This window comes from Furipterus horrens, unplaced genomic scaffold (assembly GCF_987537825.1).
Source record: "Furipterus horrens unplaced genomic scaffold, mFurHor1.1.pri manual_scaffold_8, whole genome shotgun sequence".
In the NCBI taxonomy this organism is placed as follows: Eukaryota; Metazoa; Chordata; class Mammalia; order Chiroptera; family Furipteridae; genus Furipterus; species Furipterus horrens.
This window is the reverse complement of record NW_028327178.1, coordinates 20700148-20720699: the sequence shown is the minus strand read 5'-3', so window position 1 is coordinate 20720699 and position 20552 is coordinate 20700148. Positions and strand designations below refer to the sequence as shown.

General features: G+C 41.6%; 1 protein-coding gene across 2 annotated transcripts in view; it reads left to right on the top strand.

Annotated features, from left to right (window-relative positions):
• The window catches only part of SETBP1 (SET binding protein 1), a 356432-nt gene that overhangs the window by 325699 nt on the left and 10181 nt on the right, over nucleotides 1-20552 (top strand). For both annotated transcript variants that reach the window (XM_090285576.1, XM_090285575.1), the window contains one exon: nucleotides 6453-6623. In XM_090285576.1, the coding sequence (XP_090141702.1) occupies nucleotides 6453-6623 (171 nt within the window). The remainder of the gene's footprint in view (nucleotides 1-6452; nucleotides 6624-20552) is intronic.

The following is a 20552-nucleotide window of genomic DNA, read 5'->3' as shown; positions in this document are numbered from 1 at the left end:
GTCAAGCCAAGTGTTGGGAAATCAGGAGAAAACAAGACATGGTTCCTTGCAGTTGCCTACAAAAACTGGCAGAGATATGCACAGGTGATTACACAACAAGATATAAGTCCTACTGCAGAAGTCTGTCCGAGATGATAAGACATATGGGAGGGAGTTGACATGTGTCAACTCTACTTGACAACTAAATATGGGTTTAACTTTTCCCAAATGCCTTTTCAGGCATATCTTCGAGCATTTGGTTTTTAGGACTTGTCCCAAGTACTGTTGTCTCATTTGCACAAAGAAGATCCCAGCCCCAGCAGGTCCTCCCTCCACTTCTAGCTATTGACCTCTGCCCATGGGGCAAGACTGGGATTTTTGTACCTGTAACTGTCTTCCTGAGTGTGTGGTTGGTCCCATTCAGAATGGGTTCATGTTCCCTATGCCTAATGATGCCTGGTACTTACAGGCTCTTAAGGAACATTGAATTCATAAATGAAAGACCACAGACCACTTCAGATCCCACCGAGATCTCATTTTCTTCCAAATTTGTGGAGTACTCATTTGGACTCCTACCTTGCTTAGTTTATCAGTTTTGTGTTTCTTCTTATCCTACTCTCCACTTCTAAACCTCCTCTGCAAAGACAGAGAGCACATCTTTTAAGATTTGCTAGTCAGAACGCAAGTAACTGTCGATTTTAAGTGATTGATTTTAGGCTCACTGGATAGTATTTTACTTATGAGTGCCCTCACCTGAATTTCATCTCTCAAGGTCCTAGAATGAAGTAAAATTCATTGGACACAAAATACATGTTGATAGGGCCACCAGCTATGGTCCAACAGGTTGTTCACTATCCACAGGGCCCTGGCTCAAAGGGATAGTGGGGTTTAAATCCAATCTGTGTCCCTCTCTCCAAATCACAAGCAACAGGGATGCGTTTGCCCACAGTAAGTCATGCTTTTTTCTCATCTTCACAACGGTGCCCTCTCTTGGCTAAGATTTGTGTCCTTGGTTTCTGCCAACCTAGATGCCTTTCTCTAATTCACCCAAAGCTGCTATATAAAGTAGCAGAGGCCCTGCCTTTTGACAATTAAAAAAGCACTTTATGGTCTTTCAGTGCATTTAAAATAAGTGACAGCTATGTTATGCTACACAGAGATTATCAGAATGTAATTCTTAGCAAACCAGGATTTCAACTGTTTTGATCAGTGCCATGTTGCTGGTGTGGTAGATGTTCAAAAAAATACCCATTGAATTAAGGAATAAGATGGTGCAACAAAAATAACACTTTATTGACTTTGGCACTGGAAAATATTATTTCCCAAATCTTAGGGATATATGTTGGCTTGATTTACTTTCAACTGTAACATATATCCCTCTTATTGCCATGAGTAATACTCATTTGCAAACAAGAAAAAGAGCAATAGGAAAATGTGAAAAGACAACCAGTATATGAGAAAGCGAATTATGATCAAGTTTTCAGGAGCCGTTTTCTCTTGTGAAAAATAAGCTGTGTACTGCTTTACCCAAAAGTCAGTGTGTTAAAGTAAAGGAAAGAACATCAGGTCAAGCAGCATAGATCACAGCATCACTTCCGCACACGTGACATATGGGCTGTGGCGAACCACCTGGTTATCTGTGCCTCAGTTTCCTTATTTGTGAATTCATACTTCTACAATCTGCCTCTTGTTATCCATAGGGATGCTGCAAGGGGCAAATAGCATAATCCATGTTCTCTGCAAAATTAAAAGCCACCGACTGCTCCATAAAGCATGCCTCCCAGTCCATGCCAGCGCAGAGCAGAGAGGTGACTGCAGGGACCAGTCACCCCAGTGGTGTCAGCCTCTCCCACGATACCTGCCTAGCCTTTGTCATCAGGAAACATCCGTATTTGCCTATCTTACAACTAAAAATTAAGGAAGGTGCTCAGCCAGCCTGTATTCATCACAAACTCTTTCAGATGTACAGTGATCCCTCACTTATCACAGGTATTACGTTCTAGACCTCCCACGATAGGTGAAAATCCGCGAAGTAGGAACCTTACATTTATTTTAGTATTTACTATACAGTACCACAAAATCCTGCTATATAGTGAAAACTCCGTGATAAATAATTAAATATAATATTTTTTTTAATCCTGCGATACAATGAGGCCACGATAAGTGAACCGCGATATAGAGAGGGACTACTCTACTGCTTTCTGCTGAGGATGTTACAAAATCCATTACATATGATCCCCGGATAATGATCCCCACCAGCCCCTTTATTTTAAAGAAACTAGAAGATGAAGCCCCAACTAGTTCTTACCACTCCTTAGGACCTGTGTAATTTTATAGAAGTTATGTGACCTCTCTGAACCTCTACTTTCTCATCTAGAAAAGGGGGGTAAGTAGTAGCCATCCCACAAAGGTTTTTGTTTGTTTATTTTCCCCATAGAGAAAATGAGAAAAAGTAGATAACTAGCTTTATAATTACTCTAAGGTGAGGCTGGTTTTTATTATCTGAGGTCACAGAGCTTATTAAAAGGATCCTGGGAAAGCTAGCCTCCGTGGAGCCTGCTTTTCCTCCATGACCCTTGTGACCTTGAGCAACCTGGAGAAGAGGTAATTGAACAGCAACTACTACTTCGGAAGAAGCAGAATCAAAATATCGAAGGTATTGACTCACCCTGGAGGCAGTAAACAGTGCTTTGGTTTCTGACCTTTTCGCATCCTGGGGCAGTCAATAACCTGGCCGCTGGATGCAGTGCCTGCCACTGATTCTGATTTGGGAGTACTTTAACCTTGAACTGAGCTCCCAGTAACCAAGGCAACAGGAAGTCAGCTTCAGTGTTGGAGGAGTAGGAATCCATAAATCAAATCCCTAATGCAAACACGGTGTGCAGGTAGAGGTTTGAGGGGATAAGTGGACTATGAGAAATTACCTTTGAAAATGAGTGACTGTCCCTCGGTAGGCTACAGCACAGTTTCAAAGACTTTGAAAAAAAATGTATCAATAGAGGTCAATAGGTTATAACAGAATGTTTTCATATAGGTTTAACTTTTTTTTATTTCCTCTTGGCTCTGTCTTTAATTATGAACAGATGTTGGATCCACAGAGTTATTAGCATTGTTATTTCCTCCTTTAAAAACATGCCGGCCTCTAAATAAGCAAGTCACAGTACAGTTTGTCCTGTGTTGGGGTTTAGGGATGCTCTGAACACATTCACCAAGTGGGCTCTCCATAAAGTCTGTGTCTGAGTTTGACGTAAGGATGCCTTCCCAAATGAAAGCCTTTTCATCTTGAGAACTTGATTTTGAGCTGTTTCACATTCGCCTGGTCATTTGGGGCCCTCTCCATGGAGGGTCAGCGGCCACCTGGAATGAAGGGGAACAAAGACTTCCAGGGACCAGCCTGCCTGATGCTGTCTCCCAAGAAGTCACCCATTCCAGTCTCGCAAGACCTCTCCTCTCAGACTGATTTGGGGGAATACAAGTGCTATTAGGTTAGCCTTTGTTTAAAACTTATCCAATATTCTCACTCTTGTATACTGTATTTCTTGGAATTTTTTCATAATCCTTTCAAAACCCAATAATGTCTGGGAAAACATGAGGGCTTTTTCGTTCCCCCTCAATTTGTTTTCAAATTCATTGGAGGGCAGCTAGCACACAGTACTCTTATAGAAAACCTTAAATTATCTAGGGTTCTCAAGACAGCTAAATAGTGACGATGTGAATTATAGAGTGTTTTAAGTGTCATTTTATTACTTTTAACGTATTCTGTAATGTAAACACTTGAGTAGCAAAGTATGCCCAATAGAGGTATGATCGGATCAACTTTAATGAAATGATGTGGACTGAGACTAATTTGGATTGTGAACATTTGCATGAAAATGGGTACAACTAAAATGACTTGAAATCAGTTTGTTCCCAAGTGAGAGTTAAATATCCACCTGCTAATCCTGTTTATGGCTCATTCTCTGAGCATGTCATCATTTGAGCAAAGAATTACCTGCCCAGCCTGTGTCCATAGGTACAAAGTTGACATAGTAGAGAGTTTTTCCAAAGGAACTGTGATCCAGTAGCCCTCTGACAGCTCGGTGTGCGTGCTGTGGAAAGTACACCTGCATCCATCTGAGGGGCGCACACACAGCCACGGTCCTGCACAGCATCGAAGAGGGGAATTATCACTCAGGCTTGTTGCCCCCACTTCAGATTTGTTAGCAACCAATTGTCCAAGCACATCCATCTGTCCCAGTACCCATGCTCTGGTATAGGCTTCTAGATTTTTTTCCCAAAGTGTGTGTCTTTCTCAATGGAAAAATAGTTTGATGCATGTTTGTGGTTCTAAATATATTAACTATAAAAGAGGGTAAGGAGCAAAAATAAAAACTTCCCCCTTCCTCACCAATTGTTCCTGTGCCTGCCTTCCTCAGAATAACCACTGTTAACTGTTTAGATGCATCTCCGTGTGGATGGTTTTGTGTGCATTTAACACATTTATATGTATGTATTCACCTATCCCTGGTGCACCTGCATATGTTAAAAGAGGATATTCTATACACATTTACTGCACTTCCCAATTCCCGGGTGGTTGTGCCTTACAATCTTTCCATCATAGAATTTTATGTTTGTCTACATTCGCTGTCAAAATGCTATGAACTATAACATTTTTTAAAAAGCCTAAATGGTCTTGTTATTCTCAGCATCTGCAGCAGGAGGCTCAGAGACTAGAATGGAGAGTCAGAGGAAGGTAGTGGGAGAGAAATAAAAATGTTCATGTGGATTTTCTTCCTTGGGTGCCTGGAAAGGGGTCTTTTCCAGGTATTGTACTAAGGCCTCTGCATCCTCCATGAGAAACATGTCATTCGCAGACTGAGGTCATGAATAGGTGTTAGAAGATGGACAGGTAAAGCAAGATGATCCCTCAGTTGAGCATCTGGCTACTTGGAAATGTCCAGCTCTTATATTAAGAGCTATATGAGTTTAGTCAGTTCTCTCTCTGTCTCTTAACCACACAGAAATCATTTGCCCTCATCTGTAAAATTAAGAAAATTAATTATAACCTCCACACTTCCTGCTTCACTGTGCTATCATTAGGCCCAAGTAAGATGATCTCACTGTAGTGGCAAGATGTTACTCTGGGAGGGGACTGTATCACTCAAGTTCATTGGGATGGGACAAAAAAGGTCAAGGACTACCGTGACAAAGCCCCACGTTATTGTTGCTGCTGGGGGCATGGGGCCTGCCAATGAAGAAAGTCTGAATAGATGACTATTTGACATGGGTTCACAACCACTGTGCCTCTGGACTTATGCTTGGATGAGTTAGAAAGTCACTTTTTTGCAGCTGAGAATATGAAAGGTGCTCAGAAATCCTTGGTCACATCAGGGAAGAGAACGGACACTGTTGGCTGGTTTCAGCCAGGCCTGAGGAAGCAGCAGGTTATAATAGTTATAGTCATACTAATAGGAATAATAATAATGGGGAATGCTTACATAGCACGGACTATGGGCCAGACACTGGTCTAAGCACTTTATATAGATTGACTCCTGGATGCTCCCAGCCACCCCTCTGAGAGTGTTCCATCCCATTTATACGGTTAAAGAAGCTTAAAGCTTGGAGAAGTTAAGTAACTTGTTCACCACCACAAGGCTAGAAACTATAAAAGCCTGGATTCGAGCCCAGGAAGCTAGGTTCCAGAAAGCTCTTACAATTTGTCATATAGTAAATTTCCAGGCCCTTCCACAGGCACTTCACAAGAGCCTTCCCAGGCCTTTCAGCATCATAAAGATGTAACTTATGATGCTTTTTATGGCTAGGGGCTTGAAGGCCCCAGGTCAGCTCTCACTTGGCCTGATGACTGTTGTGACACCCAATTTCCCACAATGCATCTTCTTCCTCCAGCAGGCTGGTCTCTCATCTGGATCGTCATTTGTCCATCAGTGACATGCATTTCCCTCATCCTTGCTGCTCCAGCATGTACTCTGGAAAGCCTTTTCTTACTTTTCCCACACAAATCCCTATCTCCTTAGACTCCCCACATACCTAGGAGGAATGACACACAAGCTGGCCTATATTTGTTGCCCAGTTTTTCTTGTATCCCTAGCTGGATGAGAGGAGTAGCCTCACAAGGGTGGGATCCACTTCTCATCATGCTGCACAGAGCACACAGTACAACCTCCATAGAGACGGCCTTTTTAATCCTCAGAAAGCAAAGCATGCCTGGTGGAGGATTATACTGCTTCATTAGGCCTGTGCCCCGACCCCGCTTCCAGGCAGCCAACCTGGAATGAGTCACCACTGACCTCGGCCACAAAACCAAAACCAGTCATGCTGCTATTTTCTTTTTCTTTGAACATTCTAAAATGTTATTCTTGTACCAGAAGGAGGTCAGATCATTTGACCATTTCCTCAGATCACTTTCAGCTCTTATGTTGTCTGTCTTCCTGGTCATTCAAAGTAACTGCAGGCTTTGGAATTTTATTTTTTAGGGATGGCGAGTCCCCACTTAAAAGTGGACCAGACGGCAACGCATGGTAAGAACGAGGGCTCCGCGTCCACTGTGATGACCAGGAAGAAGCCAGCTGCTGTTGACAGTGTTGCAATCCCACCCACTCCGGTGTTATCCCTCCTCGCTGCATCTGCAGCGACCTCGGATGCAGGTGAGCACTTTTCCAATGCTTGGGTTCACCCTGGTGAATGTGGGCTTGGAGAAGACCTCTTGGGAATGTGCTGCTGGTTGAATACAGGTAAGAGTTCTCCCGTAGACACCGAGCGTGTGAGCTGTTTCAGCACTAGATTTTCCAAGAGGAGGAGGTCTAAGAAAGAAAGGAGGTCAGCTTGAAACCCAGAGGCAAAGTCCTCTCGAAGATGCTTTCTAGTTTATTCTAACACATGTCCAGTGAGCAGCAACGTAATAACAGTCTCAATTACTCTTTGTCAAGCTTTAGTAATTACAGATCTCTGTATCCAGGACCTTATAGATGTTATGTCATATAACTCATAAAAAACTCTGTGAAATAAATACTTGTATCGTCATTTCGGAAGAGGAAGCTAAGAGTAAAGGAACTTGCCCCAGGAACCTGTGGACAGTCAGATTCCAACCCAGGTACTAAACCCATGCTCCGACCACTGCACTTCACAGCCTCTCTTGCTCCCAGGAACTGGGAGACACTAATCAGTTTCCCTAAGACCTTGATTCATTCTACCCTCATGTCATGAATCCCTCAGTCATCACCAGACTCCTCCCGGGGCGTTGATAAAATATAAAGTTCTTATTCAGACACCCAAGATGCTCTGCCTTCCTCTGCCCTTCACACAATCTCTCACCAGTCCCTGCGCCAGCCCCCACTTTACCACGTTCATCCCGACTACTGGAAAGGTAGGCCTCAATACCTTTATTTGCAGACAGGCTTACTTATTTTCTGTTGACATCCCACAGATCTTTAAGGCCCAGCTAGTTGCACCTCCTTTGAATGCTGGTAGCACCCAGCATCTCCACCATGCATCCACCACCCACTCACAGGCTACATAAGAAGTGTCTTCTGTTTAGCCTCTTCTTCCTCATAACAGAATTGTACTTTCCCCAGAGGCAGAATCCATGATTTAGGTTCTTGTTGTCTTCACAGCACACAGAATAAGGGCCCATTTCATAAACATTTGTTGAATTAATACACTGGTAAATGTTAAACATGTTGCAGTATTTAGAAATGCCTATTATGATTAGAAGCCCAAGAAGAGACTGATTATTGATATTCACTCCAGTCTCTTAATTCAGCAGAGAACTCAACTTATCTACATACCTACCTCCTTCATAGAAATTATTCGCAATTAGAAAATGAGCCTACTTGACATAACAGGAAAAAATATTTGGGAGGACACTTCCTAACATGAGTTCAGCAAAATATCAGTAGGTATTTTGCAACAAAAGACGTTTTCGTACTTAAATGAATGTAGGGAATGCTGTTATTACACCTGCAGAGCTGCTTAGAACCTTTAATTGACCGGTGTTCATTCTGAAATTTCAGGAAGGAGAGACACAGGATTTCAGAATTTTACAGTCTTATCTGACCATAAAACCCATTTTCCTGGAAATAGATCTTAGCGTCTCTTTGGAAAGGGTGTTTCTCCCCAGCCATTTGGGAAATATTCCTCTGAAGGCACAGGATCATCTCTCAAATATGATTATAAATTGTCACACCTTTCACATGGTGGATATGAAATGAGAAGTTTTTGGTGGAAATGTCAGGCAAATAATGCCAGCGATGAGTACAAGAATAGGTCAGAGGAGGGAAAGTCACTGAGGAATGGAGAAGAAGCTACCCCTGAGACTCAATGGTTGGCAGCCCCTTGTGGGAGAGCGTGCATGCAGAGGGAGCAACGTGGCAGGGTCCTGGAAGTGGGAGCTGGTGTCATGCCTGGAAATCGGGGAGTCATTGCTTGGCTGGAGCGAAAGATTTGGGCCTCCGTCTGTGCTACCCACCCAGAAAATTGCTTATTCGACCTTGTCAGTTAGGCTTTGGAGACCTCCCTTTATGGATTTAGAAATTAGCCTGACATTTCCGCCTTTGCTTGCCAAGCACAGATATTTCCCAGGGGCAAAGACAGATAGGTGGTCCTCTGTTTTCTTCTCCCTGAACTCTTTCCGTTCAGTGTGAGAGAAAGCATTCTTGGGATCCCAGCTTTCCACAGACTCACCTCCTGTTTGCATTCAGTAATTTACAAATATGCCAAATGAACACAGAAACAGGTGAGTATTAAAGTTTTAAACCTGCCTGTCTCGTCATCAGAGCTGAGACAAAGCTCTCCTGTTTCAGGATGCAGGAATGGGCTGTTTATTTTGGACAGTGCTAATTGAGACTCTCATGAGATTTTCACAGATTTGGTCCATGTCCGGGTTCCAGGCCACTGAGTAGAATTTGGGGAGGGTGGACAACCCAGAGATCAACCCCAGGTGCTAGAGGCCAGACCTTTCTGAGTTTCTGCTCCCCATAGATACACGGCTTCCCACAAACCAGGGAGAGTTTGTTAGGGTCCCAATCTCTGAAACTGTGCAATTTGCGATTACATGAGGTCATGCAATTGGACTGGAGCCGAATTTCTTGATTTACCACCTGGTTTCCAGTGGAATCTCACTTCAGTCATAAGCCCATCATTAGCAAAGGCAGGTTGCTTTCTCCCTAACTATGGGTTCCTACTTCTTTTAGAGAACAGTGAGTGAAACCCATATTTGGTGGGGTGGATAGCCTTAACAATATCAAGTACACAGTAGACAGGTAATACATCGTTTCTGGACTTGAGTCCATTCAATTGGCTGCTTATGCATTAGTTATTTACATTTCCGATAAGACAACTCACTTATGTTTTTTACAGTCCTTTTACTCATCTTCCACTATAAGCAAGATAATTTAGAATTACATCTGGCTGTATACAGAAATCAACTTATTTTTCAACAGGTCTTCATTTCTACAGAATGGTTTTGAAAGCCCAGATAAGTACAAAGGAAAGAACAGTAAAACCAAGTGGCTTGTAAAGCAAAATTAACTTAAGAAATCACTTATTGCAATAAAAATCACTGAAATAATTGGATTAATCAGAAATGTCTTTCATTTAAAAATAATTGATACTAAAGTTTCTGGTATAGTGTCTGACACATAGTAGATGCTCAGGAGGTCATCACTGAGTGAAATGAATGTTGGCGAGTCAGTAGCTGCATGCTGATCCAGCACCCAGCATGGTGGGGATCTCTTGGACCTGCTTAACCATCAAATGTAAAACATTTGACAGACAAGAGCTAGGCTCTTGGCAAATTCTTGCCAAATAATTAGTCAGTCTACAGTCCCACTGGTACTTTTTCAAATAGGTGATCTTTGGGAAAAGAAAGAAAAGGGACATTTCCATTTTCTTTTATAAACATTATCATGTAGGAGAAATGAAGGTGGGTCAGAGGTATAAAAATATGTCTTTTCTAGCTCAAGTGTGTGTGTGTGTGTGCGCGCGCACATGCGCACGCGCACACATGCATTCATGTTTTGTGTAAGGCAATCTTTTCGCTTCTCTGAGTCTGGGAGGCATGTGATTATGCAGTTATTGATTCAGAGAAGGAGGCAGAAGAGGAGTTGAGAGGGTGGCCAGACTGAGAACATGTCAGTCTGTGAGCTGCGGGGAGGAAGGCATGGTGGTGGCTGCCATTGGTCCCAAGAAGCAGGTCAGCCTTTGTGATCAAACTGCTCAATAGCTATTGATCAGCCAGTCCCCTGGCACAAGGCAGGAGGCCTGGTTCAAGGGAGCAGTGCATCATTATTGTGAGTAATTAGGACTAATGCAGTAAAGGCTTCAATGAAGTTTGTTCAAAGTGCTGCATAATTTGAAATAACTTCTATTGCACAGCCCCAGTAATAACTTACTAACCATATCAGATAATCAGATAAACCTGAATGGGCCAGGCTAACTTTTCTGGTCTACATATTGAGCTAACTTTTCAGGGAGGTCATGCAATGTGTAGAGAGCTCTTAATTTTCCTACTGAAACATGCCCCCACCTTTGTATTTTAAGATGAGACTGTATTATTAAGTAGATTACAAAGTTTGCAGGAGCTCAGTAAAATACCAAGGAAACATAATCTCTGTGGTTCTGCACCCGATGGAAAAACAAGCAGACATATCCCCTCTCCCCTCCCTCTCTCCTCTCTCTCTCTCTCTCTCTCTCTCTCTCTCTCTCTCTCTCTCTCTCTCTCTCTCTCTCTCTCTCTCTCTCTCTCATAACTGATAGTCTTAAATCCAAGGAGAAAAAAGACATGTATCAGCGTTGCTATCACCAAATCTCAACTGCTCAAAGTATAGCCCAGTTGGAGATCACAGAGGGAAGCAAAATGAATATGACACTTAGTTCGGTTTTGTTTTGCATCAAAGCTAATCCATTATTCTCTCAAACTATAGGGTATGCCTTATTTGAAACTACCACAGTCTATGAGTAAGTGAAACTACTTAATTTCACAAGTCTATTAAATTTTAAGGCATTTTGCTTCTGAAAGCAGAGACTATATTAGGTAAACCATTTCATTGATAACCAAACTATCAGCCCACTCAGAACTGACTGATGCCTGTAATCAAGATGCAAAACTTTAAACTTGAAAAATTACTTTTACAAATAAAAGAATGGATTCTTAATTCTAATGGAATCAGAATGAAATCCAGTAGTCTAGTAGGGGAAACAAAATGATTGGGAAAACTGCTTCTAACTCCCAAACGTGTGGCTGTCTGATTTTTCCTTAACCAACTGCCATTTATGGAGAGTCCCAGAATAACGAAATAATAATCAGTCCAAAAAGCAACGAACAGGAATTTAAGAACTGTAAAATTATTTATTTCACTTGCTTTTCGCCCTGTGTGCACTCATGAACTGAAACTCCTAACCAAAATAATAGGTCACTTGAGCCAAAAGTCTGGTCTTTCAAAAGAACTGAAACAGAGCAACTAATTGTTCAAGTTAACAGGATTTGGAGCAACCAAGGCCTATAAGTATACAAATTGAAGAAGTCTTCAAATTGTAAAATAAACTCCTGAAAGCCCAAACTAGTCATTTAAAATATACAGTAGAAAACTCTGAAAAAGTCCAGAGAAAATAAAGCTTTATTTTAGAAACAAATCGTTCCAATTGTCTGAGAAAGGCTGCGAATGGGCCCATGTTGAAGCAGCATGGAATGGCTGCCGAGAGAGCTCTGCCGGACGTGAGGCTCCTGGAAGGGTCCCTGCCCTTGTCTCGGAGCCGTAAACAGACCCAGCAGGGTTGGAAGCTTCTGGGGTCCCCTAAAGACCCCATCACAGTAAGGGCTTTCTGAAAAACCTCCAAAAATATGTTTTAATTTTGCCCACAAATGCTGAAATAGGCTCTTTTCTGATTTAATCTGGACATCCTAGAACAGCTTAGCTGTTCCCATGACCCAGGCTGTAAACATTCGGAGAAGCACCAGAACTTTCCAGAATCTGGCTTTCTGCCTTCTGCTCCAACCCCATTTCCTTGGAAATGCCAACCAGCACAAAACTTCTTTGGAATCTTCCATGTCAGAGCATAATTTTCAAAAATGATAAACTCATGTCAAAGATTCACACAACTCTTTGATGAGGAAACCAATGTGGTGGTAGAGCTGGATCAAAGAAGAATTGGAGGAGTGGAGCATTATGGGAATATGAGCATTGGAGAAATAATGTCAAACAATATTGCTCAGTTAATGTCCTAATGGTGAATAAAACCATAACCTCTGGGGTTATCTTCTCTACTGGACAGAAATCATATGTATCTTTTCTGGGCAAAAACCCACAAGCTTTCATAGTATCGAGCACAGTCTGGGCCTTTTAGTCAGTAGTGGACAGCAAATCCAAAAAAAAAAGGTACATTTCCCTAGATACTTAATCACTGGTCAGACCTATAAAATTTGCCTTGTTCCTAAGTTTTGGCTCATTTTTTCCTTAATACCACACACAGGCCATGCAATAGTCTACTCAGATGCTTGTGTTCCTGCTTCAGATGGCCTGTGTTGAAATCTCAGGGCTGCATTGATTACAGACCTCAGTGAAAATGGGGAAAAGCGTACCACCTAGTGTAGAGAATTATGGGGAGGAATAAATGATCTTGGCAGTGTAGCTAATACATAGGAAGAGTTCATTCAGCAAATGAGTGCTATCGTTGCTACTGCTATTGTTGCTATTAGTATGGTTATTGCTATTCCAGCTTTCCACCCTGGAATGTATCTCTCTCCCTCACATACCCCTCAAGCCATCTGCATGGCTAATTCATGATTATTCTTTAAGACTCGGCATAGGTGCCTTCAACTCTAAGAAGCATTCCCTTTCCCAGCCACTTTGAGAAACACCCCATGGCCTATTTGGATACTACATCCTCTGTACTCCATGGTTCCCTGTAAGCCCACTGATCACTGATCTCTACATTTAATAGTCTCTGTGCTCATGCGTCGCACACTGGACTGTCCACTCCCCTATTGTCAGTACCTAGCACTGAGGTGGACAAACAATAGATAATCGTTGAATGTTAGTCCAAACGTGCTGAACTAGTGTTTCCTGTACAAAACCACCTGGTGCATGACAAAGCATACTCTAGCATTATATTCTTTAGAGTTGAGAGGCAATGCTGTGCCTTTATTTTCCATATCAGCACCAGAAATAGCAAGCCATCCTGAGAATGTTCAGCACAGAGAGCAACCTGAGAGGGACCGCTGGGGCCTCCAGAATTCTTTGTTCAATAATGGCAGACCAGCTCCTGGCTAATCCACCATAATATCCTGGGGAAGATTAATGTCAAGTTCAAGAGTCAGCCTCTATGGTATGATATGTGCAATACATGAGTATGTGTTTATTCAGAGAAGGAGGATCTTGTGTCTGTCTCCACTTGAAAGTTCTATGGGGTGTTCAGGATGAGCCACTCAATGAAAAGCTGGACATTGGCCTAGGCTGTACTTTAATTATCTTATTTGTATATGATAGTGTTGTGGCCGGGAGTATTGGTTTCCCAAGGACAGTGACCATCTTCTATGTAGCTTTTTGTCTCATTCAATAAGGACTGAGTATCACATAAATCCCCAGAACCTTGGGCTATATGGGATGATCATAAAAGAAGGAAAAGGCAGGAGCATTGCTATTAAACAACACATAAATCCTATTTGGATGTCAAGAACCTCACACAGCATCGGGTGCCTAGTAGAAACTTAATATACATGTCTGAACTCGATTTAACTAATTTTTTTTTTCTCCAGAGCTGAAATTTTAGAGAAGACAAAAGGTTTAATGACAGGTTTGAAAGTCTGTGTCTGTGAGAAGCTTAACTCAATTTATCTTCTCGAAATGCTTCCTGCAGATTACGCTCCCAACCTCCTCTTGCCACAGTCAGACCCTCTTAAAAAATAGAGTAATGATAATAATACATTTTATCTTCTTCCCAGTGATAGTATCATTCACACCTCCATTGAAGCCCAGTGGGAGGCTTGGCTGGGAGGCCCACGTGCAGGGGGAGTCAGGTGCGATTATTGTAATGAGGACTCCACGCTGGCTCTGCGAAATGCAGGGAAGAAAACCTCCCATACGTGAAGCGATTTCTATTAAGATACCCATTTTATATCAAATATTCTTTATAAATGGGAAAGAATGAAAGGAGACTCATCCAGGGACAGATTTTATGCAGCCAAGAACGAAAGGGCTGAAATATTTTATGATCGGTTTTGAGATAGTGGTGTGCCTGCCTTATTCACTGGCTCTCTCCATTTCCAGAGTTTAATTAGATTGTTGGTTTAAGGGTGGCAAGATAATTTAGTGGCAACCGAAAGCAACTGTGTTAATGAGAAGAGGGGGAAGGGGGACACTGCTTTGCGTTTCCTGTAATTAATGGAGAGTTTTTTAAAAACTTCTTGGTTCTAGTGAAGTTGGCACACTGAGCCCAGCTGTTGAGAAGTGGGGCAAGGTCTTTCCTGCTCATTGCTGCGGAAATGGCCTCAGGCGACGTGGAAGAACTGTGTAATGACTGTCATTAAGAATGATCTTTAGTGGTCCAGGCAGGCAGGAGTCCATCTGAACAAGAGGAAAGACAGAAAAAGAGGGACAGAGAGAAAGGAGGCAGTGAGAGAGAATACAGTAGCATTGTAGACAGATGTGACAAAGAGACAGATAGCACTCACCCATAAGCCCTCGCCATTCCAACTCCTGGAAGCCACTGGAATAATACCAGAGTATTCTCCCAGGGGTCTGCTTCTCCTGCTGCTTAAACTGGAATCGACTAGACTGTATTAGAAGAGACTAGAAGGGACCTCTGCCAACCCCTTCATATTGCAGATGAGGAAATTGAGCCCGGAAAGGAGAAATGAATACAAAGTATTACCTGACTAGGAGTTAGGAAATCTGGACTCCTTCTAACTGCCACACAAATGCATAGTGGAAACTGGATTTGGAATTCAAGGGTCAGGGTTATTGTAGCCAGCAGTAATTATTATTCGTTCCCTCAGGTAAGTCGCTGAGTCTGACTGTGACTTCTGAGTCTGTTTCCTCATCAGTGAAATGGGAAAAATAATGACTCCCTTTTAGGCAGTGGTGAGGAAGAAATGAAATAGCAGATCAAAACACCAATAACATTCAAAACAATATATCACTTTTATGACCCCTCTCATGTCAAAAATGAAGTAATGTTATGTAATGATTTAATCATGTTAAATCACAATTTAGTCATGTTATGACTTAGCTCATGACATCCATTAATTATTGTTAGAAGTTTCGTCCTCACTTCACCCTCCAAAAACCCTTATCTTTGCGCACAAAAGCCCCCCTACCAGTGAGGGTATTAACTGCTATATGAACTCATCTTACTGGAACGTCTATGTTTTCAAGCACTTGTCACATTGATACATGTAAGGATAAGATTGATTAGACTTGCCTTCGGGGACCTTTCACAGGTCTTGTTTGGAAAGACCTGACTCCAAAACATGAGATGAACAAATAATATTTAAAATGAGTAGATTAAATAATCTCAGATCTAACAGAACTATAATTTAGCAATTGACAAGTCATTAATTTCCAGCTAAGTGGTATTAAGGGAGTTGCAAGACAGTGAGATGATTTGGAAAAAGAAGAGCCTTCTGAAGATGAATGGAATTCAATATGCAGACAGAGCAGGAGGGGCACATTTACAGCATCTCCGAAATAGGAGTGTCTGTGGAAATGACAGATAGGCTGCAAGAGGGGCTGGGGTCAGAACCTGGCATTCCTGAAATTCTCAAATGAGGTGTGGTGACCGTTCTGAAGGACAGTGATGGCAAAATGGCAGCCATGAGCCAATAGTGGCCTACAGTCATATTTTGGTTGGCCTACAGCTTGGAAACAGCAGAATATTTACATAAGAATCAAGATTTCTTTAAAAATTACCAGCGTGGAAACAGCAGAAGATTTACATAATAATCAAATTTTCTGGCTTTTTGAAACTCAGACTATCTGCCAACTTTGGGCTCAGATTTCTACCTGCCAATAATTGATACAGAATAACATTTTGCCATTAGACAGGCCATATTCTCCTTAGTTTCTCAGGTCCTCCTCCATGCCCCCTACCTTCCTTTACAATCCAGACTAACTTCACTCGTTACGTTGGTTGTCTGACTCCCTATAGGAAACTGTTAAAGAAATTTGAACCAGAAAAAGTAACAAAATGCAAGCAATGTGCAGGAACACATAATCTAGCAGAAGTAACAAGAATCGTCGTCGTCGGCAGCCGTCCGTCTCAAGAGACGATGGTGTAGCTTCTTAAGAGTCTATGTGCACCGCCGAGAATGGCTGTGCAGTCCGACTCGGGAGTGACACGGTATCTGTCTCCTCCCGTGTTGAATCGACATCTTGCGATGACGCTGAAGCTACAGAGCCTGGGCAGGGTGATATGGAGGGTCTGCTGTTGCCCATGCAGCAGACCCCCCCTCTCTTCGCAGCTGAAGGGTCCAAGGGAAAGACGGAGTCAATACAGCTTGGCTTCAGGTGCGCCGCAGGAGTTGCCGGTGTTGACTACAACGTCAAACCGCCTTAGGGACTCCGGCTCCGGATTTTCTGTCAGGGTTTACTTCCTTAGCCTTTCCCCTGAAGAGGTATGCCGCAAGGCAGCGAAGGTTTTTTGGAGTCAGAGTTTTCCTTCTCTGATGTACCCTGACTGGAAGATCGAACCAGCGACACTTAGCTTGCAGGCCGATGCTCAATCCACTGAGCTAAACCAGCCAGGGCCAAGTAACAAGAATAATCTGTGTTAATATCTTCTCTTACTTAATTATGGAATTTGGGGGCTTGAAGAGCCCTTTGAGACTGGAAAATTGAGAGAAATTTGGCACTTCAAGGCAGTCAACAATGGAAGATTAACGTGGAAACACATACCTGACTCCTTATGTAGCTCCCTGTCTTCTTTGCTTCCTTAAGGAAATATGGTATGAAACTGGCTATGAAACAGGGCAGCCTTTGCTTGAATCCTTGATTCCATGACCTCTAAAATGTGTGCCCTTGGTAAAATTATTTAATCCCTGAGGTCTCAGAGTTCATCTCTGTACCATAATGCTAATAATGTCCTCATGCGGTTGCTAATGACATGAGGAAATATGTGAAATACTGCAGATCACACTGTAGATTCTCCAAAAATGTTCATTTCTTCTTTTAGTTTTCTGTGAAAGCAGGAACAATGCATTTCACTTGCCTTGTACAGTCTATGGTATGATAGAAAAATAATCATTGAGCAAATGAATGCTGGAAAACCCCTTGCACCTCCCCTAGCAAAAAATGAAAGTCTTTTTTCTCTCCTCTCTCGACCCAAGGCTCCTAAAATGTGACATCTGTTATTTTAGTCCTTTGCAACTCACTTTGGGAGTTTGTGTTAATGTGGTCCTGCCCTCGAAAGGGACACAAGGAGAGAACTTGACTGCTTCCACCACTCTCAGAGTTTCTCACCTGTTTGAGGAATCTCCTTCCCTAAGAATCACGTTTCCTTGATTCCTCTGTAAACTAAGAGAGACCAGATAGTTTTCATACAACATGAAGAAACGTCCGTTTATGCCACCAATGGACAGGTTCAAAAGACAAAGTGAATGTCCTAGTGGAGGGAATTGCCGCTGCTCGATGATCCCAGCAATGTCTGAACACCCTGGGTGGCCTGGACTCAGGGCTTGCCCCATAAAGATGACAGAGCTCAGAACAAAAGAATAAGCCTGATATTAGCTTTAAATTCAGCAGGGGATCTAGACCAGCCTCAAGCAGTGTTCCTGGGTTGCTGTAGTTTCAATGCTCAAAATCACTTCTCTAAGGGAATTTCATGCCCTCCAAAACCTGAGGGTATTTTGAGAAGATTTTTCTTATTTTGAAATCAGTTTAGTTAGTGCCTAAATAAAAGCCATAATCCTGGTCTTTGTCTCGTGCAAGTTGCCAGAGTTAAGTGATTTGGGCTTACATATGGAAAGTTCGTTCTGTTGTGTAATTAATGGGAAGCAGACTTTGGGAAGCTGATGATCCAGGCCCTTATTTATATGAGAGCATATGTCTGTGTTTTGTTTATGACTCACTCTCTTACTCCACGAATTGTAACTTGGGTTTGTTTATGCTAACTTTTCCTAGAATCCAAGCCACATGGTATATGAGCCAATAATTTATGGTCTCTAAAAGGGAAAGATGATGAATGAGCTTTTTCCTCTTAAATTGTCAAATCTTAAATTGAGGAAGGAGTATTTGCTGCCTTGAGTCTGTCCAAGCTTATATTAGGAAAAAAAGAAAAGGAAAGCAATAACTAAAAAAAAAAAGAATACTGGTACAGTGCTCAGAACTTCAATATATAGATATTTGCCAAGAAAGCATGTGAATACTCCCCCACAATAAACCATTATAATTTTGATCCAAATGTTCACCCATGAAAACATATCTCCCCACCACCACCTCTCTTCCTCCCTCCCTCCCCCCCTCCCTCCTTCCCTCTTTCTCTCTCTCATTTTTGGTGTTGTATGATTAATGTATAATATATACTTACCTCTGTTTTCCAGGGAACCCATGATTTTAATCAATCTGTGGGCTTAAATGCTCAGGCTAGTTTGCTTAATGAAACCGAACAAGTCCCAAACTTGTTTTTATCATTGAAATGCCACCTCTCCTATGGAGTGGTTTGTACAGTATTCCCTCACTTATCGCGGGTATTACATTCTAGAACTGCTCCCCACCTCCCCGCCCGAGATAGGTGAAAATCCGCAAAGTAGGAACCTTACATTTATTTTAGTATTTATATATATTTTAAGGCTTTATAAACCCTTCCCACACACTTATAAACCATTCCCAGTCCCTTATTAACCTTTTCCACACTTTTATAAACACTACTTACGTCCTTAAACATGTTCTACACTCTTAAACCTACATAACTTTAACAACATACATATACAGTACTGCAAAATCCCGTAATATAGCAAAAAATCCGCGATAATTAAATTAATATTTTTTAAAATCTCACGATACAGTGAGGCCACAATAAGTGAACCACGATATAGAGAGGGACTGCTGTATATCAGCCTATATTTCACAGCACTCCCGTGCTTTTGGTCATAGCACTCCAAGCAGAGAATGGGGCTCTGAGGAAAGCAAGGAACAGCTGAAATGAGTGAGAGGATCTGATTTAATTTACAGTGATTTGGATTCCCTTCAATAAATCCTTTGATATTTCATACACAGACTTTACAAACTGGATGTTAAGCTTTGGTTTAGGTCAAGTCATGTCAATTGATTTCAGTTCAAGTAAGTCATCTGAGCCCTGTGCTGGTCACTAGAGATAGGAGCACAGAATTGAGTGCCCAGCACAGTGGCTGACACAAAGTGGGGTTCAGTTAACATTTGTTCCAACAATGAGTGGGAATCGTTAAGACATGGTTCTTGTTCCTTAAGAAAGCACAATTTAACTGGAGAGATAAATGTAGATTGATCCCATCATCTTAATACAGGACAAACTATAAAGTGCTATAAGAGAGATCCAAGCAATATAGAGGGACCAGAAAGATTAATGTGGAAATGAGAGTACTCAGATGGCTTCTAGGAAGACAACTTAATTGGAGTTTAAAAAAATGGGTAGAATGTATCGAGATGAAAATATTGATAAGAAGCCTTAAGTCTGAATCATAAACTGAAGTCCAGTGGAAATTGGAAAGCACTGGAACTACATCTTGTATTGTGTTGTTCTGTTTTTGTCTTGTTCTTTATCGCTAAGGCAGGAGAATTGCCTCTGGATGAAAGAAAAATATAAGACTTTTTCCCCAATCCAACATCAGGTGCAATATCCTCTTTGACAGAAATAATAGAGTTGGGCACACACCTGTAGGCTATGCAAAGTTATTGTTTCTGTGGTACATCCATCATCTACTAACTAGACAGACACAAAAATACCTGAAAGTCTAAAGCAATGGGTACAAATTGCTTTTTGTTTTTAGAAGAATTCAGGAATACTTTGTTGTATAAATTGAAATGTTTTCTTTAAAAAGTTTAATAAAGAGATTGGGACAACTGTAATAGCATTAACAATAAAATATTTAAAAGAAAAAAGAAGCTTAATAAAGAGAAAAACAATAGCATGCATTTGAGTCACTTAAGTCATGCCCAGAAGGAGTTAAAGGGAGGGTCATTAACTTTGAGGGTATTTAAACCCAATAGAAATCCCTAAAAAACTAGGCCTTCTTTGAGAAAACAAAATTAAGATTTAAAACTTTCACAACAGGCTAGAACACTGGACTAAAACCAGTAAAAATAAACTTTGCAGATTTAAAAAGTAGGCTTGTATTTAAGCTCAAAAACCAGTTTCACATAGCAATGTCCAATTTGATGCCAGTTTATATGAAAACATTTAAAGGAGTTAATTGAGCTTCCATCTAATATAAGCCAATAGTGTTAGTGCTACAAAAAAAAATCTGAGCTGTTTTGTTTTGTTTTTTAACATAGCTCTATTGTTGGATAGTGCGTTGATCACAGAAATTAACCCAATGTTTCTGCACTCATCACTTCCTACTTTGGAAAACCAGTTCAATTCTGGGCACCAAAATTTAATGTGATATT